General features: G+C 38.4%; 1 protein-coding gene across 1 annotated transcript; it reads left to right on the top strand.

Annotated features, from left to right (window-relative positions):
- On the top strand, positions 1 to 27,038 carry FAM91A1 (family with sequence similarity 91 member A1). Its single transcript, XM_065831537.2, has 24 exons — positions 1 to 173; positions 1,895 to 1,979; positions 2,672 to 2,823; positions 3,687 to 3,744; positions 5,373 to 5,440; positions 6,706 to 6,819; positions 8,210 to 8,300; positions 9,848 to 9,910; positions 10,930 to 11,036; positions 11,802 to 11,840; positions 11,948 to 12,060; positions 12,580 to 12,698; positions 13,120 to 13,232; positions 13,428 to 13,514; positions 14,266 to 14,398; positions 15,084 to 15,232; positions 15,705 to 15,839; positions 17,995 to 18,108; positions 19,030 to 19,102; positions 20,306 to 20,455; positions 20,919 to 21,026; positions 21,257 to 21,380; positions 22,435 to 22,504; positions 23,890 to 27,038. Exons 1-24 carry the CDS (start codon positions 102 to 104, stop codon positions 24,064 to 24,066), a joined length of 2,514 nt encoding a protein of 837 aa, XP_065687609.1. The 5' UTR covers positions 1 to 101; the 3' UTR covers positions 24,067 to 27,038.

Here is a 27,038-nt window from a genome sequence, read left to right as displayed (position 1 = left end):
GCCGAGTGGGGCGGAGGGCAGGGCCGCTCTGGGCCGCAGCTCCTCCGGGCGGGAGCGCCTCCCGGCGGCGGGGCCCCGCGGCGCGGCCCGGCCTGCTCGCCATGAACATCGACGTGGAGTTCCACATCCGCCACAACTACCCCTGGGCCCGGCTGCCGGCCAGCGTCAAACAGGTACCTGCGGGCGGGCAGGGGCCGGGCTAGCGAGCTGCGGGCCCAGGGGAGCGGAGGGCGGGAGGCAAAGTGTGGGGAAAGGCGGGGGACTCGGCCCTGCCTGTCCCGGGGAAGGGCAGACGGGCATGGCCGTGGGGCGGGAGGTGTGTGGGGGTACGAGCGCGGGTGTGGGGTCCGCATGTGGAGAGGGGGTGATGGGGGGATGTGTGTGGGGGTCTCTGTGGGGCGAGTGGGACGTGAGTGGTGCGAGGTGTGTATGTGAGGAGCGGGGGTTGTATGTGGGTGTTTATGGGGGTGTCTGTGAGGAAAAGGCTGTGTAGGGGCTGGTTTGGGGTCTCTGTGGGCAGAGGGGAGTGTGGGGCGCTCTCTCGACTTGTGCAGGCGCAGGAGCAGCTGATGGGGGGTGTCCCCCATGTCAACCACCAACAGTGTGAGCTGAGCCAGGACAGGTGTCACTGGAGACCTGCTCAGCCCTGCCTTTCAGTAGCCAGGGAACTGTTGCAGTGAGTGGCTTGTGGAAGAGAAAACCTCATGAAATTTTGATTTGCTGGGTTTAATGGGCCTCTGAGAGCATAGGAGAGGTATCGGGTCCCGTTGAGAGCTAGCTCTCAACTCCAGTGTCTTGTGCGGCTTGAAAGCAGATGCTGAAAAACAACTCCTGCCCTTGCACAAAGAATGGGTGGAGAGGATGAGTAACACCTGCAGGCCCTGAGGAGCTGAATTCCTTGAGTTTGAGATTTCAGGAGCTGAATGATGGTTTCTCTTTACCTGCCCAGCTGAGTGCTGTCCTGTTGGCTATGTGCTAGTATTTAATGCATTATTTACTTAATGTAACTTCTGAAATACTATTCTGTTTAGTGTTAGAATAGCCATTATTATTTTTGTACTTGGATGTTTAATTGATTATAGACCCTATCTGTGATATCAGGTATTTATTTTCTAGTACCTGATTCTGCAGCATGTATGCAACTCACTTGTTTTCCACATATGCATTAAAGTACCTTTTTATTTAGGATCTTTTTTAACATGAACATCAATGTGGGAATCAGGAGAGGGAAAAAAAAGTTCCTTGTTGCAATTGCAGAATAGAAGATGAATATGAAGGATTTTGAGGGGACAGTTTTTGAAATAAGACATTTAAAGCATCAGTCAGAGTTCTCGTTTTATCTTCTTTTGTGATAGTCAAGTAGTCTCCTGTACTTATACCCTAATCTTGTGACCTAAGATCACTTGATTGCCTTGTGTGAAGCTACAACTTGAGCTGTTTCATTATTTATTTTTTGCATTATAAGCTGCTTAGGTGCAGCAATTGAAGCTTCACATGTCACACTGTGCTCGGTTTATGATATGTTAATTCTGGCCAGTTCTTCAAGGCTGCAGGATGCTGAATGATTGGTAAAATGCTTGGTGATTTATGCCATCTAAAAGACTGTTTGTAACCTTTGATTTAAGAATTAGGTGCTCTCTATTTTTATTGGAATGGTACTAGGAAAGAAATTTAAAGAATATTGCTTAAGTTTGCATTGCATGTAGAGAGACATATTTAACTGAAGATACTTTTGACCTCATACAGGGATTGGAGATACTATCACTGTATCGAACTGAGTGACTTCTTGGGTAATGATAACTTCCTGCAAATGTTTCTTCATAAGACACTATGCAGTGGTTTAAGTAGAAAAGGTTTTATGTGTCAGCTAAAAGACCTTTTTTTTTTCCCCAAGGGCCTTGGAAATTCTCAGAGGGAATATGAAAGGCAGGTCGTACTCTACAGCATCCGCAATCAGTTACGATACCGGAATAACTTAGGTGAGTAAAGAAGTGAAGTAACTTCTCATTTCTGTCTGATTCTTCCCTGTGGAAGCTTGTCTTTATTGTAAAACTGCCCTCATTCCCTGAAGAGAAATGCTTTTAAATGATAAAATTTCAGTAAAAGTCTTGACTTTTGAGTCTGTTTGGCAGCTTTTCTAGCAATGCACTCTTCAAAGTTGTGGAGTTGGCAGGTGGAACTGAATTCCTGCTGTAGTTATACTGCCCATTTCCAAGAAATTAAGAAATTTTAAGAGAGGATTTGACTAATAAACTGAAGGCAGTCACTAGATGAGATGCAGACAGTGGCCTTGTTTCACGTGATCTATTGGTTATGACTTGTTTGCAGACTTTAAATTTATTTTTCATTGACTACATTAATTCATCTTCCCAAAGTAGATAATAGTTTTACTAATTAGAAGATAATTTTCTACAGCTTGCGTGAGTTCTGTCTCAATGGGTCCCTTCCTGGTAACCTGTAAAATAAATCTGCTCTGTTCTAATGTTATTCTTACAGTCTCTGAGAGTACATTGTATGTAGAAATCCTTGGATGCTGAGTGCCCTGCATCCCTCCTTTATTTTGTTTTTTATTTTTTGTGAATTGCTATTATACTATTTTTAATCCTTTTTTGTAACACTTCTAAAAAAATTAACTTCATAGAACAGTGTAACTTTTTTTCTCTCCTTGTAGTTAAACACGTCAAGAAAGACGAACGTAAATATTATGAGGATCTGTTAAAATACAGTCGAGATCATCTCATGTTGTACCCTTATCATTTGTCTGACATCATGGTAAAAGGTCTGAGGGTGACACCATTTTCATATTACACTGGCATAATGGAGGTGAGTACAAAACTGTGGCAAGAATGTTGTTTTCTGTCCTGGAGATTTGTATGAGAGGCAATAGCATGTAGTTTGTTCATTTTTGGGCATGGTAATGCTAACAAGTGAGGAAACTGTTAAGGAAGCTTTCTAGACAGCTACTTGTACCTGCAGAATTTTCCCCTTCTGCCCCCGTAAGCTGTTCAAGAGCTGGACTTTGTCATGTGGAGCAGGGGTGGGACTCGCTCTGAGGCCAGTCCTTCCCTTTAGATATTTGAGATTGTGACTGTTCACTTTGAACTGTAAAAGAAATAGCTCATTCTGTTAGATTAATAAACCAATGAGACTTTCCATTTTTAAAAACCAGCACATTTGAACAGTTATTTTCTTTTTGTTCTCTTTCAAAAAGAACACTTAATCATATTAGAAAATTTTTCAAAAACTTGGAGCAATCCTTTTTTATGGGAACAAAGGTGGTTCTGTTTTCTGTCAACGCTGTGGCAAAGTTCTTTTGTTTTCATTGAATTTCAGAAATGTTTTTTTAATTTTATAAACAGCGATTGCAGACATAATGGAGTAGTTGTTAGCTGTTCTGTTATTTAGAAATTCCATGTGCTGTGGGTTAATTTTTTTGAAGACAGGATTTTGTCTTTATTCTGTCAACATTTTTCTTTGTAAAGCTCATATTAAACAGAAATCTCTTTTTTATCTGTTTAACTTATTGTGTAATGATTAGACAAGTAGTTGGCATGTTTTATAAGGTAACTGACTTTACTAGATTTTTTAAAACTTTTATTTTGATGTTAAAAAGGCAAAATCTTGGATCTGCATCTCTGAAATGATGGCTTTCTTGTTGCAATTAAGGGTTTTTTTGTGTTTTTAAGGATATAATGAACAGTGAGAAAAGCTATGATTCATTACCCAACTTCACTGCTGCTGACTGTAAGTATTACTGAGCTGCACTACTGTTTTCAGTTAGTTTGAAATAAGGAGCTTCTGAAAACAGATTTGCAGACATCTGTTTGCTTGAGCATAAGTGTGTGAATGAAGGTGTAGAAGCATTTACATAGTGATACTAAGGAGTGTATGCTCTCCGTACAGAGTTCTGTCCATATGGTCAGCGCTGGTTTTGGGCTGATTTGGTACAAATAGGAATGTTGCAAAACCCTGTGCAGGTTCTCTCCTTGTATTGCATTCCTATTTGCTTGGGCTTCTGGGTGGAAAGTCTTCCTGGCCATTGTGCACCAGCAAGATGAGGTGCTGGTCCTTCCCTAGTGTGTTTTTTGGCATGTGTTGGGACAGAAAGTTTTGGGATGACTCTGAAAGGCTGTTAACACCCCTGTGAGTTAGTGTCAGTGTGGATGGAGGAATGATTTATGATGTGTATTTCATGACACTCCTGCATGTGCCAGGTGTTTTATCCTGCTTTATGTTAGACTGTTGTGGGTACAGGATGGTGGGATTAGGAAAGCAAAATTGTTGAACCTGGTGGAGGAGGACAGAGTAAGAGCAATAGCGCCTTGTAGAGGAGAATGCAAACTGCTGGCATAGGGAGAGTGTTAGTTAAACCCGCTACTGAGAAGTTATTCATAGCTAAATACTTCATTCCTCACCTTTGGTGTGAATTTATATAGTTCTCTGTAAGGATAGTGTTTAGTCAGGTGAGGAGTAACCTGCAGCTTTTGAAACAGTTTGGTACTTTTTTTTTAAAAGGATATTGTCAGTTAACTCTACTGATTTGCCTCTATGTCGTGTTCACACTGGGAAAAGAGGTCAGGAAAAACTTCATTCAGTGCCATGTAGGTTGTTGGAAATCTAGTGTTATCCAGGAGTATGAAGAGAAAATGCTTCCCCGTTGGTGGTAGGTTGTTTTCCCTAGCAATTCTGTTATTTTAGCAGCAGCTGCAGGTCAGTTACTGAGGTATAATTAGGCTAAACATGTTTATTAACATCTTATCATAAAAAGTAGCGTCAAACTAGAAAGTTGGACTTCTGTCTCAGTTTTAAAACTGAGTAGTTTTCCAGTTCATACCTCCTTAATGGTTGAAGACTGGAGGTTATAGAATTAAATTCAGCTTCAGTTTAACTCAACTACATCTTAATCATCTCCTTTAGAGGCTTATGTGACCTTTTGTGCTCTAATTCTTAGTTCTAATCCAGTGCGTGGTGTGGGATTTATTAGGGGAGAAGAAAAACTCTTGACCAAAGTCTCATACACTTTTAGTTCTGTTAATTTGAAGCACAGTTATTACCTGTTGATGAGAGTATAAGAGAGGAGGAGATTGGATTATTCCCTGCTTACCCTGTGACTTGAGAGATATGAAGTATGGAGTTTTCTTTTAACCTACACAGAGTAAATAAATGGCCACGGATTCTGGATTTAGATGCATATGGTTCTTTGTCACATTTGGTTAAAACTGAACTTAGCTCCGATAACTATCCTTTTATTTTGGGAAGAAAGAGTACTTAAAAATATTATTATAAAAGTAGGTCTGATTCTTTGAAGGACGTTTTATGTATCTTAAGTTTAAATCTGTCTTAAGAGAAATAAACCCATATTTATTTTTCAGGTCTAAGACTTCTTGGTATAGGAAGAAACCAGTATATAGATCTAATGAACCAATGTAGGTCTTCAAAAGTAAGTTTCTTTTTTTTTTTTTCCCTCCTCTTCCTTCCCATTCTACCCCTCCCTACCATATTATTTCATAGGAAATGAAGAATGGAATAATTTCATGGATCTGGTTAGTTTGATAGTATAGCTAATTGAATGTGACATAGTGTATTGCTAATTATATTGTGTTTCCTGAAGCTAATATATTTTAATTTAAAATTGAGGTATACTGAAGAAAAAGATATTCAGTGCTATGTCTTATTTTTTTTCTTTCCCAAACGTATACTTTTCAGAACTATGTTTATTCTGTAGCACCAGATAACTAGTGCCTCCTGGATAGTACAAACATGGAATAATGATACTGGTTCTGGAAGAATTATTTCATGTTTGTGTGGGTGCAGTTTTGATCAGAGTTTGTTCTGGGACAGTCTTCCATCTCGACGTAAATTTTTGTAGTCTGTATTTTTCTCTGAGACAACGATCATGAGTCTCAACAGTCATCCTTTCAAATGGAGAGCATGGTAACGGCTGGTGATAAAAGTCAGTCCTTTAGTTTGCAACAGTCCTCTCTTTCTTAGGAAACTCATAAGTGCTCTTGCAGTAGCTTCACAGTGCCCCTTCAGCCAAAAGTGTGCTCACCAAAACGTGGAGTTGATAGAGTGAACCAAAAAGTGATGACTGTACAATGGAAGAGAAATTGTTGAGGTCTATAAATTAACAGGACCCTTCAGTTTTTCTTTCTTGGGCTGAAATTCACTGTACTTTAGAGCACTGAGCTTACTGAGATTGTGGGGTACTTTGTCCTTTGAAGCAAATTTTTTAAAAAGTAAGTAAAATGTTCCTCAAATGTGTGGTGGTGTGGTTTTTTTAAATATCATTGGACTTCGTTAAAATACCCGGTTGTATATTTGGTTTGCTGTGCTCTCTTGCCTGTTCACATTAGAAAATATCATAAATAGTTTAAATTTGATCTTGATTCTACTGTGTTTGAATAGTGTGGTTTTTAATCAGTGACACAGTACAATATGGGTTTATGTGCTGATTTAGCAACGTTAGGTGTAAATGTTTTTTTTTCCTTCCCAATTTCATATGATTTGAGCAGGGAGAGAAGCTTTTTCTTTTTGTGACCGGGTATGTGATTTTACTAAATGGCAAGGCTAATAGTGTTTGTGTGTGTTCAGTCTGTGAATATAATGTACTTGAAAATGGATATAAAAATCAGTTTATATAAAGGCTGTTTGCACATGTGAAGTGCTCTTTATTACTATCTCAAATGGACTGTACCACTGCAGAAATTTTTCAGAAGGAAAACTGCTCATGATCTGTTACCCATGAAACCTGTGGAGATCTCTATAGAAGCTTGGTGGGTTGTGCAGTCTGGCTACATCACTGAGGATGACATCAAGGTATTTTAGTATGGATTGCATCTCTAACTTCGGTTGAATACTGATAGTCATAGATTCATAGAATAGTTTGGGTTGGAAGGGACCTTCACAGCTCATCTAGTCCAACCCCCCTGCCATGAGCATCTTCAACCAGGTCAGGTTGCTCAGAGCCCTGTCCAGCCTCGCCTAGAATGTCTCCAGGGATGGGGCATCCACCACCTCTCTGGGCAACCTGGGCCAGTGTTTCACCACCTCCATTGTAAAAAATTTCTTGCCATGTCTAGTCTGAATCTCCCCTCCTTTAGCTTAATACCATCATCCCTTGTCCTAGTCCCCAAAACCAGCGGCTTCCCTCTGCACTATATAGAATACTGAGGTGGTTTTGCATCAGCTGATCTGTAGTAGCTCGTGTGTGTGATGATGCCCTTTGTAGGGAACAAGCAATAAAAGATGTTTTCTTAAATTTCATCATTAAGCCTTGACAGCTCAGTTTTGACTGAGTCTTCACCTTCAGTATAATTAGAATCAGAATGTCGGTGGACTTCATATATGTTGTCATTGTTGCTGCTCCTTGTGTGTCCTTATTTTTCTTATTGTTTGCAAGTGAAAAACTTGTGAGCTGACATAGAATAGACTATTTCAGTTGGAAGGACTTAAAATGATGATCTGGTCCAACTGCCTGACCAATTCAGGTCTGACCAAGTTAAAGCTTGTTATTAAGGGCATTGTCTAAATGGCTTTTAAGCACTGACAGCCTTGGACTCTTGACCCCCTCTCTAGGAAGCCTATTCCATTGTTTTACCACCCTCTTGGTAAAGAAATGCTTCCTAATGTCCTGTCTGAACCTTCCATCCATTCCCAGTTTCTTTTGACTGTCAACTAGGCATCTGCTCTGGATTTATTCCTTCTTTGGAAGTCTTTTGTTTTGAGTGTAATTTATTTAAAGCACTGATGGAATAGTTTATTTGGCTGTTATTTGGGATATATGAGACAGTGACTTGTTTTCTCACATCCCCTCAGAACAGTAAACCTGAGGCATGTTACTTTGATACTGTCATTAACATCCTTCTAGATGATCCAGTTGTGTGGCTGAACACTCAGTTCCGAAGTTTTAAAGAGCAAACCTGTTATACTGTGGACTTCACTTGCCAAATGCTTGTGCAATTAAGTGCTGTTCCTAGAGCATGTGTAATTTTGTGTGGGGACGAGAGTAAAAAAAATTAAGACTTTAACAGAAACTTCAGTGAATTCTTCAGTGCAAATATTTTGTCTAAGAACATGGGTTACTTCCTGTATTCTTATATTACTTATGATTGATGAGGCTGTAATGTTTTTGGATTTTTTGAGTGGTATTAAAACAAGTTGCATAGACTCATTTCTATAAAAGATTAACATGGTTTCTTTTACCTAGATTTGTACTACATCGGAGAAGTCTGCTATTGATAAGATAATAGATTCTGGTCCTCAGCTTGCTGGTTCATTGGACTTCAATGTAGTTCACAGTAAGTGTTTAATGGACATTCCTCTTCTGTTTGTAGATCTTGCTAATTGATTTCTGAGAGCAGGAATAAATGGGGATGTGGACAGCTGAAGCATAAGAGGAGTTGGAGGAAAATACTGAGGAGCTTGTACAAATTGCAGTTGGATCTTGTAAATGGTTTAACAGTGAGCCATTAGCAGCTTTTGCTCTGTTATTATGTATCTAAAAACATTTCATTAGAAACTGTAAGTAAAGATTGTGGGGGAGGTAGATGAGGACAAGAGAAGCTAGCATTCAGAATGTAATCATGGGTGGTGAAACTTCGCCTCCTGCTTTTCAAAGAGTTTTTGTGGTGTTGTACCATTTAAACACCATGAAAATGGGGCTTAAATCTAAGATGTGTCTTGTTTTTCAAAGGGCTGCCTCTGTTACTGAAAAATGATGTGCACGAGTCTCCCTGTTTCAGTGTAACAAGTATTATAGACAAATCATATTAGTCAAGGGAGTACAAATTCACTGACAAACTCCTTGAGAAGTCTGTCTATAAATGGTTGGCTTACTACAGGCAATCGAATCTGTGCCCTGTACTTTTCTGAAGAAAATGAGGTAGAATTGCTGTGCCTGTTGCTGAAGCAAAATGAAACAATAAACACAAACTTGAGTTAGGTGAAATTCAAGTGCTGGAGTGCATCTGAAACAGCATAGGGCTTAAGAAAATTTGGATTCAGAAAGCATTTAATGATCTTTTTCTATACGTGGCCTGGTGATGCTTGCGGAGATGGTTACAGCTCAGGTTTAGTGGGTTTAGAAGGATCTAACATACCTTTCTACCCTAAGTCATGGGTAGAAAAAGAATGTACAGACGATTAATGTAATGGACTGCCAGTAGGATGGGATTTTGTGGGGAAAGAGGACTGTTTAGTCCAGCTGTGATACCATCAGTATATTTCAGGCACGGTAAGTAAGGATGTATCAGCTATGATAGCTGAATCTGAAGCAGAGAGATTGAGAAGCACCTTTAGGGTTTGTGTTCGCTTGTATCATTATCCTCATCCATTAAAGCTGGTTTTGTGATAGACTTTGTTTTGTGTAGCTGAGTATGTGTCACTGCCTGTGCTGAACAGCAGCTGTATCAGCATGAAGACAGCGTAGTTCTTGATGTACTGCAGGCGTTTTATTTAAGATCTTATTGATGACAATAATTTTACGATATATACTATAGATATATACCTGTTTACACACACACTGTAGGCAGGGACACACTCATCTTTGTCAAATGTAGCTGCTTCAATCTGTGGTCTTCTACTGTGCTTCATTGTCTTGAAAATACTTATAGAGCTCCAAGTGTGCTGTATCGGTCTGCAACTAAAGAACGCTGGTTTAGGCTGATGCCTGTTTAATATTAGATGTGGTTTATTGATCCATGCATTGCAAAATAGTGTTCTACTGCAGAGCCTATTAAGAAAATTACTTCAAATTCTGAATTTGCTAATGGGGAAGACTACTATGTATTGTTAGTAGTCTTGAAAATGCTTTTTTTTCTAAAATGATGTGCTTTTATTTATGAAGGTTTGTATAACAAAGGATTTATTTACCTTGATGTACCCATATCTGATGACAGCTGTATCGCAGGTAAGTAAATATTTAATGGTATTATACCTACGTTTCATTTTAGTTGGCCTGTATACGTCTGTCTTGGAAGCTGCGTGTCTGTCTGAAATGAAACATTTGAGCTATGAAATTTTTTCCTGACTAAATGTTTTCAGCCCTATTAACACTTTTTTATTGTATATAGATTTTATTTCATCTTGCATTCTTAGATTATTTTGTATACATATTTAGGTAAGATGAGATTCTTTTAAAGAGTCATGGCATGAATTAATAAGTACCCTTCTATATGTCTGTAATGAAAAGGAGTAGCGTAGAGAGTCATACTTGCCTCACCAAAAGTACATGGGTTTTTTGACTTCTGTTGTCTAGACAGGTGCAACTTTATCTGTTCCATCCTTCATGGTCTTGTCACCTCAGTTATAGTTCGTGTGCTGTGTCTGGGGACTCTGTAGGACCTGGAACTAGCACAGCATATGGCTGCCCGTTGAACAGCTGCTGTACTGGGTCTTGGGGGTTTTTGGATTCAGTATAATCTGCAGAGGTGTAAATCGTTTAGAACCTGGCCATGCAGGAGTACCTGTCGTTGCTGTAGTAGAGATCAGTTAAGTGAAAGTCCTCTAAGTACAAGAGAGTTATGCTTAGATAATAGCTCTGGGAGTCTCAGCTCTGGAGTGTGGGGGTGGGGTGGGTTTTTTGTTATCCACTCCATTTGGAGCCGTGATGTAATCTCCATCCACGTTACGAAATCATTTTGTGGGCTGGGTGACTGGAAATTATCAGAGCAGACAAGCACAAGGCAGCAAGATTATGATGTGAGGTAGAGTGGCTTTACTTTTTGTAAGAAAACACATTGACAATCATTGTTTTTATGAAGGAGTGGGAGAATTTTAAATACCATGTATGCTATCTTTAGGCTTTTATTCTTTGTGACTGCAGGTACCATGAAAATGAAACAAGTGTGAATATATTTTTTAGTTTTATGCAGTTTTAGTTTAATAAAGTTACAAAATTGTAATTTTTCAAGTAATTCTTCTTTCCAGTGCCACCACTTGAAGGTTTTGTGATGAACAGAGTGCAAGGCGATTACTTTGAAACACTTCTGTACAAGATATTTGTTTCAATAGATGAACACACTAATGTGGCAGAGGTAAGTTAAACTTTTACTATCAGGGAGATAGGAAGACTCAAAAGGAGCCAAAGTACACTGCTGAAAGTACTTAAGGCAGAGATCAATATCAAATATTTTTATTTAGAGGTAATATCAGGCTTAAGATCCAGCCTGTTTCTTTTATCTTGTGCTTCAGGCTTGAAGGAGTACCTTCAATTCAGTGAAACAATTCTATCAGCTGGAATGAATTTATACAGGGGTGACTAATGTAGACTATTTTATAGGAGCCAGAACTAGAACAGTCTGTTTTGATAATGTGAAATAAGAAAAATGAAAATATTTTTTTCCTTTGACAGTGAAAGCATGCAGAGTGTTGGCTTAGAGTAGGAATATAACTTTTGCATGAGTATATATAATTTTAATATGAGAAATATGTTTTCATAAGGTACTCTCAAAACTTGGTGAATATGCACTTGAAAAATACCCATTAAATGTACCCAGTGTTTTCCTCTGTGTGTCTTCTGATACACGATTAACCTAGAAATGATATACATGTTTAACCTAGAAATGACACAGTGAAAGATTACCTTGTATTTCTTTTGCGTACTTTTAAGAGGGACAATTATGAGACTTCACCCCCTTTTTCATCACTTCTGATGAAGACAAAATTACTCCTGCTAGTACAGGCTGGGTTTAAAAATAAAGAAAACCAACATAAAGATGCTGAAACGCACAGGTGGTGCTTTATCTGGTGCTGTTAATACTGTATTATTGATTCTTCTTTCCTTTTTTTTTTTTTTCCAGCTTGCAAACGTCCTAGAGATTGACTTATCTTTAGTAAAGGTATGTGTGTGTGTGATGCATCTGTTGAACTTGATGTGGAAAGTTCAGTGTCTTGCAACCTGGTTTCACACAGCAATTCCTTATTACGTATATGTGTGTTTCTTCAGAATGCTGTGTCCATGTATTGTCGGTTAGGCTTTGCTCATAAAAAAGGCCAAGTAATAAACCTGGATAATCTTCATCCATCGTGGAAGAATGTTCCTTCGGTAAACAGACTGAAGTAAGTGTCTCCATTCTTTCACAAGGCTTATTTTTCTTATTGAAGAGACAGCTAGAACCAAAATCTGACTGCAGAAGCTATTGGTTGTTTTGTTTGAGTTTTTGTTTGTTTGTTTTGTTTGTTTGGAGTGCCAAGTTGCATTAATTGAGAATTGTCAGACACTTTCAGTTCAATATCATTTAGACCTTTTAAAACTACCGCTATGCCTGAGTTTTCTTTAATGCTAATTGAGACTGTGAGAACAAGGTGAATTTGATTTTTTTTTCCGTTGGATCCTTCTTCAATAATGGTGGTTTGATTTTTCAGATCTCTTTTTCAAAATCTGGTCTTTTCAAACCCCCAAATAAACTTTTCGGCTGAAGCAGGACTCTGAGGGACATCAAGCTTGATGGGTTTAGGGCTTAGAAGTGTTGAAAGTCATGTGTTGGGTATGCCTGTGCGCGGGCTACTAGCACCGGAAGGCAGATTTTTCTGATGCTACAGCAACCGATAGATGTGGATTTTAATTCACATTAATAGGAGTACTTTGGACCCTCAAAAGATGCTGCTTTCATGGGACAGTGGGGAAAACAGAAGTCCTGTACAGGAAGCTGGGTCATCAGCCACAGATACAGATACCAACAGTCAAGATGATCCAGGTTAGCACTAACAGTAAATTTTAATACATTAGGATCAATTATTTTTATGTTTCTAGAGTGCTGTAGGCTGTAAAGGGGTCTAGAAACAAGTGAAACACAGGTTTTATAGATCCTTTCTTCATATGGAATATACAGTGGGGGAGGTGATGTCTACTGTTGGGTTTAAAATTCCATAGCCAAATAGCTTTTTTTCAGAAGACGAGGCTGATCTGTATTGTGGGTATCCATTGGTGCAAAGATACCAACTTCTGAATTAAGTCAGTCAGTAGTTTAGTAGTGATAAGGGAATTCTCTTCTACTCAGCGTGGCAATAACTAACATTTTTTAAATTCCTTTTTTTAATAGATTAGACTTAAATGTGATGATTTTAATTTTTAAATAAAACCAATGTGTTCATATATTCCTTTTTGTTCTCTATTAGCTGAAACGGCCAGCGTGAGCAGCCTGAATCTGTCTAGTGGACACACAAAGCGTATTGCCTTCCTGTTTGATTCTACTCTCACTGCCTTTTTAATGATGGGAAATCTTTCACCAGTATGTCAAACTTGTTTAACGTATTATGCTAAGAATAAATATGTAGAGCTTTAAAATACTTTGATTTTGATATAATACTGCTGGAATTATTTTAAATGACTCCTGTATTGTTTGTTGTTAAGGAATGTTTTGTTTAATAAAACTTTACCTGCTCCATTCTCAAAGAATTAAGACAGTTTTGTTTTGTTGTTGCAGAACTTGAAAAGTCATGCAGTCACTATGTTTGAAGTTGGGAAGCTGTCCGATGAGAGTCTTGACAGCTTCCTGGTAGAGCTGGAAAAGGTAATCACGTTTAAAACATGTTTGACCAAATGCTTTTTCAGCACTTGAAGTGTAAAGGGGCCAAAAACCCCAAGTGCTTTAATTGTGTAAGACTGCTTATTTAGCCATACAGTGATAAGAACAAGCACTTTATCATACCAAACCTAAGAGGTTCAGTTAAAATGTTTCTCGTTCACAGCATTTATACCTCTAGTGACTTTCAGGGACACGCTGTGCATGTATTACATACGAAGGTGGGGAGTCTGGGGAGCAAAATGAGTTTGTGAACTACATTTGCCAGAGCCTGTGTACACACACCTGCATTAGGGCTTGTTCAATGGAAACCACTTCCTTTTTAGAAGGATGTTAATATTTCTGAGAGTCTGGACATCAGTTTTGTAGTAAAATGTGACCATTATGTGCTAGTATGTTTAATCTATCCGCCTTTTAGAAAGACAACTGCGGAATTATGTAGGGGGACTGCTGTTCATTGCTGTATCTTTTTATACCGGTCAGTATGACTGGACATTTAAATCCTTTTACCTGAAGGCTGAGTTGTGGTTCTGATTTATAGATACCTTTTGACTATTTTGCTAAGATGGCCAAGACTCCCTTTCATTTAATAGTTGCTGTAAATCACCTTTGCATATAAGCTGCAGGGTTGTTAATTACAAAGCCTTAAAATGCTAATTTGTTAATCTTTCCTTTTATGTAATTGAGGCTTGTGGAAACAACGTGCCACTTGTATGCATTTATGTTGTATTTTGTTTAGGTTCAAAGCACAGGTGAAGGGGAAGCACAGCGGTACTTCGATCATGCACTTACACTGAGAAACACAATACTGTTTTTGCGGCACAATAAGGACTTAGGAGCACAAGCTGTACAGCCTGATCAACCAAATAACGGTACTGTGAGCACTTCTGAGGAAATCCTCCGAAGTTTGTTTACTTCTCTACCATGGACTCAGCTTTCTGATTAAACTGCTGTTTCAGAAAACAATCTGTATCCTACTTGTTTAAAAGTATTTTTAGGCCAAAATGTCACTTTTTCATCATCCTTTCAGCCTGCGTTGCTGGGTTTGCCTGTTGAATGACAGATTTGGTTGCCAAGGCTTGGACTTGACATCTAAAGCAACAGATTAAAGCATAATAATGGCAAGACAGGCTGAACTTGAGGAAGGGGTTGGTTTCAAATGATGTGCTTCTGAAGGCCAGAATAAAGAAGTCATTGTTTATTCAGAGTTGTTCTGTCAAAGAAGCATTTTTCAAGTTATGAAAGGGAGTGTGTTCTAATTGGCGTCGATTTGGGTTTTTTTAAATCTCACTTAACTTCCTCAGTATCTCCGTGCTAATTTCCTGGGATCAGCTGGCTGGTGAGGTGCAAGCTGTAGTTCTGTGCCAGACAACCATGTATGACTGGAGGGCTAAAATTATGGCAGTTTCATTAAAATTCACCCCAATAATTTAAAACTTAGTTGTGGAAAATACTGTATTTATGGCTCAGCAGGGAGAATGGAAAATGTGAAATAATATTTTGAGCTGTATGTTCCGTTTTCAATGATAATTTAAGAATCTTACATTTTCAACATAGGGTTTCCCTTGGACCTCTTGCGATGTGAGAGTTTGCTTGGCCTGGATCCAGCTACCTGCAGCAGAGTGCTCAACAAAAATTATACTCTGCTGGTTTCCATGGCACCACTCACCAATGAAATTCGACCTATTAGCAGCTGTACACCCCAGGTGAAAAAATACTGTTTTCCCCCTTCCCCCCCTCCCAGTATCTAGTAATATAATATCTTTTTAATAGCTTTGTCTATTAGGTGTCCCTTTTAAAGGGGCTCAGTTATTGACAAGTGGAATAGTATTGTAGTGAACACCAAAAGTGTTCAGTGAGGAAAAATGTTAATATTTATTAAAGTTTGCTTAATTTATTAACAGTTTCTATGTTAGAGCCAATGACAGATATTTTGTTCTTGAATTTACATTCATAGAAAATACCTTGCTGTTGCCTTTCTGTGAAGACTCTTGCAATACTGGACTAAATACAGAGAGTATCATCAGTAGCTGAGTAATACATTTGTGTACTCCTGTGCTGCAAAACTAGATTTATATTTCTTTAAAGCGGTTGACTTCTTAAATTGTATCTGTACATACAATGGTTGCAATATTAAGTTCTAATTTAAGTTCTAATTTTTGAATAATCTCTCTTCAGCATATTGGGCCTGCGATACCAGAAGTCAGTTCGGTTTGGTTCAAACTGTACATTTATCATATAACTGGACAAGGACCACCCTCTCTCTTGCTCTCTAAAGGAACACGTCTCCGAAAACTTCCGGACATATTTCAGGTAGCATATACACGATTTATTCTCCTTCCCTTCTCCAAACCTTTCAAAGATATGATGTATGCTATTTAGCGATAACAGTTGAAGTCAGAGGTACAGTTCATTTTAGACGATGTACCTTTTCTAGAAACAAGTTTTTTGTAGCATCCTTGTTTTAGTTCTAGGTTCTGAAAAACAAATACTACTTATGTCTCTTGTCACATCGTGACTCCAGTGTATTTGCCACCTCTTTCAATTTTAGTGTAAAATGTGGTACTGCAGTTGTGAATTTACGTTTGTAAGCCCATCCCTGGAGTGTGTTGCAAAGATATAGAAGAGCTATATCAAAAGATAGAGACCTAGTATATTGTGTTTTTTTTTCTAGTATTATACAAGAAAGGACACGTTTACACATAGATTTGCCTGGTTTAGAAGATGGAAAGATGATCACTTCCAATTTGTCCAGTGTAGAAATCTGTGGTGGAGACTTTTAAATTCTAGGCTGTAATTCCCCCTGCAGTTTAAGTGACAGAATAATTTAATAGAGTTTGCACTAGGTTGGACAAAAGATCTTCCCAGCACAGTAGCCTGTCTCTAGCAGTGGCTGGACATAGGAAGAATGAGCACACTATGTAATACTTTACCTTAAGAGTTTTCCAGCCCTCCCCATGTTCTGGTCTGGAACTTCCTGAGCTGTATATGGTGTTTTTATGTATACAGGTTGTGACTGGAATTCTTGTCTCTGCAGCAATCAGCTGCTCTCCTGAATTCCCTTCAGCCTTAAATCCACCTAACTTTTTAGCATCCATACAGTGCTTTGGCAAAAAGTCCCACAAAACAGTGCAGGTGATGAACTCATGCTTGAAAGACTTCAGATGCTGCCTTCTCCCATTTTTGTCTCTGAGATGCTAATAAGGACAAATGTGCCACGAAGAAGTACTGTTACGTATTCTGTGTACTAGGCAAACCCAGGTGCAAGTGGCTGTGGCAACTTCTAAACTCATGTGAACCAAAAATTGTTGTATCTTTCATTTGAAATGTCATGGACACTTAGGACAGTTTGGGTCACACTGCTCACAATGGAATTTGTGAAATTATATTTTTTCAAACTTATAAATGCAGAGAGATGTCTACAGTTTTCCTTTCATCATTTTGGGGAGATACTTAAGGAGCTAAATATATCAGAATGGTCTAGAGATATTCAGAGAGGGGTGTGTATTGTTAGATGTACCTACATCAGCAGTTATCTCTGGCTCTAAGATTTGTAAATGTATTTTCCATTCCTCAAACCTCTTACATGTGTACTTTACCTCTCCGATTTCAAAATTTTGTGATACTTCTATTCCTAAGACTAAGATAACATAGGATTAAGTAAATCAAGACTTATAGTGCAGAAGGCATTTTGTAAGGCCGTTAGTGATGAGCTTGATACAAACTTCAGCTGTCGTTAGCTTAAACTGCCAGTAAATGTATGGTTTGTGCACTTGTATTTGTAAAAAGCATTCAGTGTGGTAGCCTTGGAAGACTTCGGTGCTGTTTGAATCTCAGTTTGCTGATAGGTCACGTTTCTTGTACTAAGTGATCTCACATTCTGCACAATCACGAACTTATTGGAGCTTTTTCCCCTCTGTGTGCACACGTGAATTCCTGTCTCCTGCTACTGTTTTACTGTCTCATTTTAGAGAACTGTCGAGACATTTCTAGAAATCTTACGGAGATGCAGGGGAATTCAATCTTGAAATCTGAGAAACAGGAAAATTGCTTCCTAATCAGTGTTCTTGCCTTCCCGTCCCTCCCCATTGGATAGGTATTGTGGGGGTTGATATATCTTTGTTCTCTTTTGAAGGTGAAGCTTATATTTTGTTTTTAAATTTATGGGATTATTTTCATCTCCTGTTTGGTAGGAGGCTGCTGTGATGGCCACATAGTTCTACAGGAATCAGTGACAGATACCTCCTGTTCAAAATAGCATTTTAACTTTGAGGTTGGCAAATTTCTGTCTTTACCAGGAATATGAACATGGGTGATCATTGGTACAAAATATAACACTACAGAGTTGTAGTTGCCTGTGGTAACTTCCTAATTGCAACATTATGCTAATGTCTAACTCTAGTATTTCACTTTACGTGCTTGGGTAGTCCATTACAAGTGTAAATACTCTTTAATTTCTCTCTTCCAGGGTTATGATCGCTTACTAATAACATCTTGGGGTCACGACCCAGGAGTAGTTCCTACTTCAAACGTACTCACAATGTTGAATGATGCTTTAACACATTCTGCAGTTCTAATTCAGGTACTGAGCACTTTGTAAAAAGGACGAAAACATGCAGGATTCCTTGAGATAAGCTATTATGTGATAAAGGGGAGTAACAGTGTCGGAGAGCTACACTTCTGCCAAGAGCTGAAGAAGATGTTGAACTTCTGTAGCCAGTGCTGCTGTGATTCAGTGGTGGTTAAGACATGGATTTGGAACTGAACATGTATTACATATGCAGTTGTTATAGAGTTTTACTAGTTAACAATTAGATGTGGATTTATGAGAGTTGACGATATAGCAAACTGGAATGAAAGTGAAGAGCCCACAAGCTTTTCAGACGGTAGTGGTATAAGGTAGCTGGGAGTCTGAACTGTTACTCAAGAAGTGACTTTTTTGTGGTGCTTGATGTTTAGCTCTTACTGTAAATAGTGGCAAAACATGTGCTTTATCACAAATAGCAGAAATAGATTTGGTTTGTCTCTTTAGGGGAGATAAAATAGCTTCCCCTTCTGTTTCATAAGTTCAGCTGAACTCTCAGGATGAATCCTTCAAATAAATAGATGTTTAATATTGTAACAGACACAAAATTACACATTCTCCAAGGCCCACTTATGAAAACCTTGACTGCTCAAAAATATTCTGTACTTAGGGGTGGAAACTCCATTTTGCTGCAGAAGGGATTGGTGATTATGAAATCCATTTATAATAGTAATTGGCGAGAAAACTTACTCCTCCTCACTGAAGTTTAACTTCAGTGTGTTTACTCACATGCATTTTAGGGGGAAGGCTGCAGTATTTTATTTTATTACTTATTTAATCGAAGCAAGTACTTCAATGATCTGCTTATCTGTTTCATTAACTTGACTGGTACTTCTTAAAAGTAAGCACAAGTAAGTAGGACTAAGGTAAGCTGGTGAGTGGATTTTTCTGTGCCTAATTTTATTTCTTTATATTTAGGGGCATGGCATGCACGGGATGGGAGAAACAATGCACATACCTTTCCCATTTGATGAAGCTGAGCAGCAAGGAGGTAAAACTGACTGTCTGTAATGTAATATCTACACCACCACATTTAATTTTCTTGCAGTAAGGTTGCAGTTATCCTTTTAATACATATTTTCTTGTACTTAGAAGTCAAGTTTTATGAGAAAATTGAAAGAATATTTAGTTGACAAGTCTGTTCTGAGCTTAGAGATAATGGTCTTCTTTCTATCTGTCCTAATTAGAATGTGTTTTCTGGCCTCTCTTCTCTCCTAGCACAGATCTAAAGAAGTAACTTCTACAAACACCTCCAAATCTTTACAGACTTGCTTATTAACTACCATATTTATTAACTTCCATGTTTCTATTCAACACATCTTAGATGTAAGACAGGTGAGACCAAAACAGAGCAAACTTATCTGATTGGTAACACTAGGAACTGTTATGGAGATTTTTTTCCCCAGGAAGAGCTTTGATAGCAAAATCTCTTATTCTTTTGAAGTCTTTCTGACTCAACTGATTTTGAAAGGCAGGAATTAACGTGTTCTGAAATAGTCTTTGATTAGTAGGACACAAGCTTTGCATAGTTGAGGCTATAGCCTTCCCAACTGAGAGCTGTCAAGAGAGTGTGAATTTCCGTATTTATTTAAGCTACCACTTAGAAAAATCTGTGGTCACCAGGAGTAAAACTATCTTCCTAATTTGGTTTCCACTGGGTTCAAAATTAGCTCCTTTTATATTCACTGTCTCTGGGATGTCTGTTTTCTTCCCACTTGATGCTAGGTGAAAAATCTTGAAGGCAGGATCTCTAAGTTCTAACATGGACAACTTGATGTTGAAACTCCTTGTTAACCTCCAATACTGTATTATAATTCTTCAGAATTTCAGAGATGTGGAACATGTAGTATTGTGTTGAATTTGCCTTAAGAGACTCTGGCACTGGAAGAGCTGGACATCTGATTCCTAGCTGAGCCTTGCCATGTCTGCTGTCTGTGTGAGAGAGAGAGATCGATCATCTTCTGTTTGTATTTTTCTTTCTCCTTGGCTCTTTTACTATGCAATACCAATTAGTACTTGGTGTGGGACAACTGATCACTTATGTGTTATCACAGATCTACCAATGTGATCACTAAGGTGGAGCATTACAAGAGAGAATCCAGATAAAAAGCTTAGCCTGGCCTAGAGGTGATCTATGTGGTTATGAAGGAGGATTCTTGTAAAGTAAGCTGGACTGTGTTTTGTTTTCTACTAGATTTCTCTCGTCTGAACATGGGCAATCATACGGCTTTAAAAATACTGAGAAACAAAGTAGACTTGCAGCATTTTTGTGGCTACGTCACTATGTTGAATCCTTCAAGTTGGCACAGTAGCAGAAAGCTGAGCAATGCTTCTGATGGAAGAGGTTGGTTACCAATAATTGTCTTTTTTGGCAGTGTTCCCTTAATTTTGTGTACAATCACTTTGGTAAAGGTGAACGAATGGTTAAGTTCCTTGTTTTGGAACTTTAGAAAATACTCTCCAACACAGACAGGAACCCGTTTTGAGTGTAAATCTATTAGCAGTGGGGTTACTTCTTAATTCTGCTTTGAGACTAGCTTGGAAATAGCAAATACAGACTGAAAAATCACTGGACTAGAACAGTCAACAAAAGGGGAAAAAATAATTTCAAAATATTAAAAGTGGAGTCATTTTTATGTGCCAGAACTGAATCTTGTGTGTGTTGAGGATTCGTGACTCTTTGTTCTAAAATGAATAAGGCCCTATGTTTCTTCATGTCCCTTCCTTCAGTTTTATAGCTATATGGTCTTTGAGCAAAGCTTGTGTCATGTTCCTTGTATCAGGTGCTAACTGAACTTTGTCTTCAGGAGAGGCTGAACTAGCATCAGGATCTGATGTAAATGGAAGCACAGAATCATTTGAGATGGTAATAGAAGAAACCTCAATGGATTCTGCTGTCAAGCAAAACCTTGAAGGTAAAAGTAAGATGAGTGGCTTGTACTAAACATTTTCAGTCCGATGAGGGAGCTTGTTTTTAAGGATCTGAACACATAGTTTGATTTTTGCCTGGGATGAGTGCAACACTAACTGTCTTAAAAGTATGAGCTATCCAATGGATCCTGGTCTGAGATAACTGACTCTGGGCTCAATATTCTCGCTTTGTCTTTTCTTAAAATTTGATTGTCTGTTGGTTTTATTTCTGTAGTACCCACAACAGAACTGGAATGGGTTCCCCTGGAATTATGCTTTGGCATTCCACTCTTCAGCTCTGAGTTGAATCAGAAAGTCTGCAGGAAAATTGCCACTCATGGATTATGTAGAAAAGAAAGGTGAGCTGTGATTTATCAGGTGCATGTTCAACAGGTTGTATGTGTCATGTCCTGAGCTTCTGCAAAAAATGATACATAGAGCTCTATGACTACAGGAGCAGAACTGAGAGAGAATATCTAATTCTAGTGTGTACGGTGGTTCCTTTTTGGCTCATAGATACCAGCTATAATGTACAATCTAGTAGTCCTTACTTGTGGTAAGATTAAGATTATGCGGTTTTTTAGTTTCTGCAAGGTGAATATTCATTCTCTTAGTAAACTGTCTATGAACAGACCAGGAAAAAAGGTAAATTTGGATGCCTTCCTACTCACTTCCCCTTCCTAGCCTAGCAGAGGCTTCCTTTCTTCCTCCTAACCTTTATGGGTTGGGAAAGCTTACTGGTCATGCTTTGATGTAAAATGCTTTTAGCTCATATGGAAATTTTCTTTACTATTGGTATCTTATTTGCTAAGTTTAGTCATGGCTTATGACCAAGCCATCTTCTGCTTTTTATGGTAGCCTTTCTTTATGGAAGATTACAATGGGATTTTCAGGTGTGTCTCCTTGTTTTGCCTGTGTGTATGGTGGTTTTTGTTTCACTTTTTTCTCATTTTTCTAGGGCATGGTTCTGGAGACCAAAAATAACGGTGCTTGAAAATATGGCTTAAGGGTTTTATTATAGTAGTTGACCTGCTTTTTAACAGTGTGTCCCTAATCTGCTCCTTAAAAGTCACGTTACCAGACTGTGCCAGATAAGAATGAGACATGATAAAATCTAATATCATTTACAGTATCTGCTGTAAAATAGTATTTTTCACTTGCAATAGCTTCACTTTAGTGCAGTGTAAATGGTAGGGAAAATAGCGTTCAGCTGACTAGACTCAGGAGCAGATGAGTCAAGCTGAACACCTCTTCAGTGATGGCAGTATTATTAAGCTTTGTGTGAAAGCTTTTCACTTTGTCACTTATGTTAGGTACTACTGGAGTTGCTTATGAGCAAGTTACTATGGTGGTACTTGACTAGTCAAACTTTGTGCACCTTGGACATAGCTGCTTTTCTTTTTTTTTTGGCAGCCTTCAAAAACTCTTGCATTCCAGTAGGAAGCTGTCTCTTCAGGTCCTTAATTTTGTTCATTCATTCCAGGTAAGGAGCAATAACCCAGATGTAAATCATTCTGTATGGTCTGTCATCCCCCTTCTGCTTGCTATTCCTGGCTGTATGGAAACATGTGTGGTTTGTTTTATTTCCTTTTTTAGAAATTGTAACTGTACTAAGAGCACTATCAACCTCAAATTCTACTGGATGTAAGAAGTTAGTACTTCCCTGTCCCTTTTCTAGCTTTATTTAATACTTGTGCCTTAACTTCTGTGATTGCATCTTGTGTGTAATTAGTTTCATTGGATTTTTTTAATTGAATGTGCACAGCAAAATAGTTCTTCACTCCTCCTGTTGTAAGGCAGCCTACTCTGCTGGTTACTTGGTTGCTTCTTAGACATGTGGGGAGATTTCCTGCAAACCATGTATGTGCTAACCTTTGGAGACTTCTATCTACATCTCAAGTCAACTGTGTTCCCCTAGGAAAAAATAAAATACATTAACATGTGTTTCAAACTCATTACTACTTGCACTTGTCCAAAGATCCTCTAGAAAATCGTGATGAATGAGTGTAAATATGTAAAACTGCATACTCTGGGAGGAGTTTAAGAGCCTAGATAGAGAATAAAGGTCTTGTGTAGCAAGCAAGGGGGAATCCCAAGTCTGCAGCCTCCTGTAGTTCTGCATGGAAGTGTATGCTAGCAAGGCATGTCCACAGGTAACATGGAGTCTGCTTAACTGCTTATGCCTTATGATACTTTTCTCTAAAATTCTCTCTTTTCAGTATGGTAAGGAACTTGCAGATTACTTGACCAGGTAGTGTTATGGATTATGTGACTCTGAAACCACTTCTTGATGAGAATGCTGCAGATTCTCAGTAGGTTAGAGACCTTGAAACCTTCTGTCAAACAGTCTGAAGTGACTCCTGTCCTAATCTCTTAGATGTTGTCTCTGAGATACTCTTTTCTTGATGATATGTACAGAGAGGAAAAAAAGAAGGTGCTGAAGTGATTTTTAAGATGTTCTGGGAACAAAAAAGTACTCAAAATAGGTCAAGTCAGTGCCTCCAAATATAGGCATAGCTCTTAGCACAGGATGGGATAAATAGCACTACGATAGCTCTCATCAGGATTTTTTAGCTTTATATTCATTTTCCTAGGCCTTTCCTTCAATTCTAAGCCCAAGGCTTCCCTGAAGATTTCTTGGAACCCAAATAACGTGTTCAGAGTTGCAGCTGAGGCAAATGTATGCTTCCTTGTGTTCATTCTGTTCTTATGTCCATAATGATTTGGTATTTATGGGATTAAAATAACACACTTCAGAAACCCTAAATATGTTTTCAGATGAGATTACCTTGTCATAGTCTACCTGTTAAATCCTTCATTGTTTGTATTGCTTTTAAGACACTTTTTTTTTCTTCCCTTTGCTTTTAGGAAGGTATTTCAACACTGGATCAGCTCCATGATGCTGGTTCTTCAAGTTCACTTTTGCAGCCTATTTCTGCAGATCTGGGTGTTCCACTTCCCGCCAAGAATCTGGTGTTCAAAGACGGTGTATTATCCGAATGGAACGGATGGGCTCCTTCCGCAGTTTTTGTCAACCACACCTAAGGAACAGGTCAAATAGGGATTCTCGTGTGTTGATCACTAAATGCCTTTCTTCTCTTATGGTTAATTCCTAGTGCCAACCACTAAGAAGCGTACTGCTGCTGCAGCATAACCCGTGTAAAAATAGTGTTACAAAAATGTGTTGTGTTGCAGTATTGGGGAAGTGCTTAAACCGTCTAGAACTTGTTACTCATTACTGCATATCTTGCTGCAACAGAGAGCTTTTTAAGCTGTCAGCACTGTTTTTATCTTGAGACAATCTTTCTTTTATAACTAAACACGCCCTTTCTAGGCTTTCTGATGATTGTTAAATTTCTATGCTGTCACCACAAAATTGCAATAGTAGTTTTCTATGTTCGTTACTCAGACATAAATTCTGTTTAATTTTGTACTGTATTACTGAAAATCTTTCTGTATGAAGGTAAGAGATTTGGCTCTTCCTCTGAAAGCTCAGTGATACCAGTTGTTTAAAAAAAAAAAAAAGTACCATGATGATATGGGGCATTAAGAATTGTTGAATTGTGTAGTCCAGCTTAACACTGGGGCCTTGACAGTTTAGTACAGTGGAAAGAGATTTGACGCTTCAGGAGGGCGAGTTAGTACAGAGTCAAAGGCCTGCTGGTGACTTCAGGCCACTCTGAAGACGAGTGTTGCACTCTCATCGCTGGCAGAATTTGATGGAGGTGCAGGATTACGGAAGGGCTGAAGTGATCAGCTCTGCTCATGGGGTTCTTTGTGATAATGGATTCATCTTGTGCTTTGGATGAAACCAGGAGTGTCTGAGATTTGATCACTCTGGGTTAGTCCCTCATTGTTACTTGAAGCTGGTGACGATTGCTGGGGGAGAACTCCTGATGTCATAACTTGAGTTTAAGGTAAATAACTAATCTGTCCTGTTGATTAATGTTTGAAAGAACAGAACTCTTGACTTTTCACATGGCTGTCATTAGCAAAGGAAAATAACAGTAGAGGATGTGTAGGCAGAGAACTCTCTGAATATTTTCCTTGAACCATTAGCTGCTGATTATGACAAACATTAACAGTGAACTCTTTCATCTAAAATCATGTTCTGGCTTTATTTGTAGGGGATGATTTTACGTAGCATGATTTAACTTTGTTTATGTTAGTCATTAAGAACTTTTTGTCAATTTAAAAGAAGTCTGTCTCATTTAGCACATGAGGAGAACAAGAGATGTAAGATGTTAAGACTTAACTCGACTGTCTAAAGTACTCTGCCAACTCCCTTCTCTGCTGGAACTGCCTTGTTTTAGATAGTCATAATTAAAAATGAGACTTAACTAGCCTGTCTTTACTAGCCCACAGTGCACAATGCACCAAGAATCTTTGGCATAGATGATGCTGCACAACAGCAGGGAGAAACATGGCAACGTGGGTCTGTATCCTGTTCTGTATGGCTGTGAGAAAAAAACGTGACGGAAGTTTGAAAAGGACAAACATACCGTGAGAGGATAATGCAGTGGCTTCAGTTACAACTGTGAAAAGTCCATCCTTATATTTTTTTCCTTTGCTTTATATACATTCCTAAAGTGTAAGTGTGGGACTTGCGCTCCAAGAAACTGGAAGTCTGTAGTACTTCAGTTTGCTTAGTGCTGCTTTCTTACATCTGTCTTGATTTTGTATTTCACCAACAGCAGCTGACCTTGGTATATTGCATATATTACAGAGCTAGATTATCTATATAAAGTTGATAATTTACACCACAGTGACTTTTGTACTGGATGTGCATATTCTCCATAGTGTTTGGGGTTTTTTTAAGTTGCCTTATTTCCTTCAAAAGAAATTAAAGGGGAATTGGATGTCAATCTGCTAGAAATGGCAGAGGAAACAGTTACTGTGAGAATTGTTATGTGGAGATTAGGCCAGTATCTAGCACTGTAGAGGAAACAAGCAGTAGGCGATGACTTACGCTTTCAGTACTATAGGTGTCACTTTAAATGCTGCAGTGAGCTGTAGTAATGAGCTAGTTGGGCATATTGTATTGAATTTTGCCATGCACTGTCTATTCTAGTATGTAAAGTGATGATAGCACAAGTTGTATGGAAGTTTGAAAACGGATGAAAATTTCTTGTTCTCACTGCATATTCTTCTGTGTTACTAAGTGAAGGATACACTTTGTTGTTAGGTTGTCTAAAGTTTCTAAATAAAAGTAGTTTGCTCTTCGGAGTTTAGTACCCATGAGTTTAATGGTGAGAATTACAGTTACATTGCAGTGTTTTAGAACTCAAGCCACTCTAATTTAGGTGCTTCAACATTAATTTAGGAGCTTAAATGTTCAAGTCTGTATATCCGAAGTTTACTGAGTAGATTGCAACCAAAGAAGTCCATAAAATACCTGAAACTCAACTACAGCTCCAGTGCTGGGATGGTCCAGAGGCTTTACTCAAATTATGTGACTTTTATTTTAAACGTGGTGTAAAAATAAGATCTCAAAGATCTTCATACCAAAAGAATCTATTTTATATTGTATTGCAAATAAAGACAAATTAAATCAATGTCTTTTCAGGTAGTTTTATTGGCAGTGGGGAGAAATCACATGCATTACACATTGTAAACCTGTTTTAAGTTTCTGTCTTCAGCAGGATATTTTAACTTGCAGAAGAGAAGTTGGCTTTGTGCTCTGGCACAACCCAAGTGTTTTTCATTCAAGATGGATATACCTGAAGTTGTTCAGCAGCCAGCTAGAAAGTGTGCGGTTTGTTTTCAGTTGTTCTGATCGTGACATACTATTTCACAGTTCTTTGTTTTTATGATTGTCCTCAATTTTTCCTTTCTTGTTCAGTGTTCCAAACAGTTTGTATTTTGAAAGTTTTAAAGTCTGACTGTAACGGAATACAGTTGCACTCTTCTAGTGTGACATTGTTAATATTATACATTGAATTGTACAAAGTCTGTGTTCAATTAAATTATTGGCACATGTAAAAACTGTTTACAAATAAACTGTGGTGTAGGTCAAA

The sequence above is a fragment of the Patagioenas fasciata genome, chromosome 2, assembly GCF_037038585.1.
Source record: "Patagioenas fasciata isolate bPatFas1 chromosome 2, bPatFas1.hap1, whole genome shotgun sequence".
NCBI classification, from domain to species: domain Eukaryota; kingdom Metazoa; phylum Chordata; class Aves; order Columbiformes; family Columbidae; genus Patagioenas; species Patagioenas fasciata.
This window is presented reverse-complemented; position numbering and strand designations above follow the sequence as displayed.

Bases quoted from the DNA above. Each gene is read 5' to 3' on its own strand.
- FAM91A1 (XM_065831537.2), top strand. From the start codon at position 102: ATGAACATCGACGTGGAGTTCCACATCCGCCACAACTACCCCTGGGCC. The intron at 6,820-8,209 runs GTATTTTAGTAT...TCTTTTACCTAG, and splicing joins TCACTGAGGATGACATCAAG to ATTTGTACTACATCGGAGAA. The intron at 12,061-12,579 runs GTAAGTGTCTCC...TCACATTAATAG, and splicing joins CCTTCGGTAAACAGACTGAA to GAGTACTTTGGACCCTCAAA.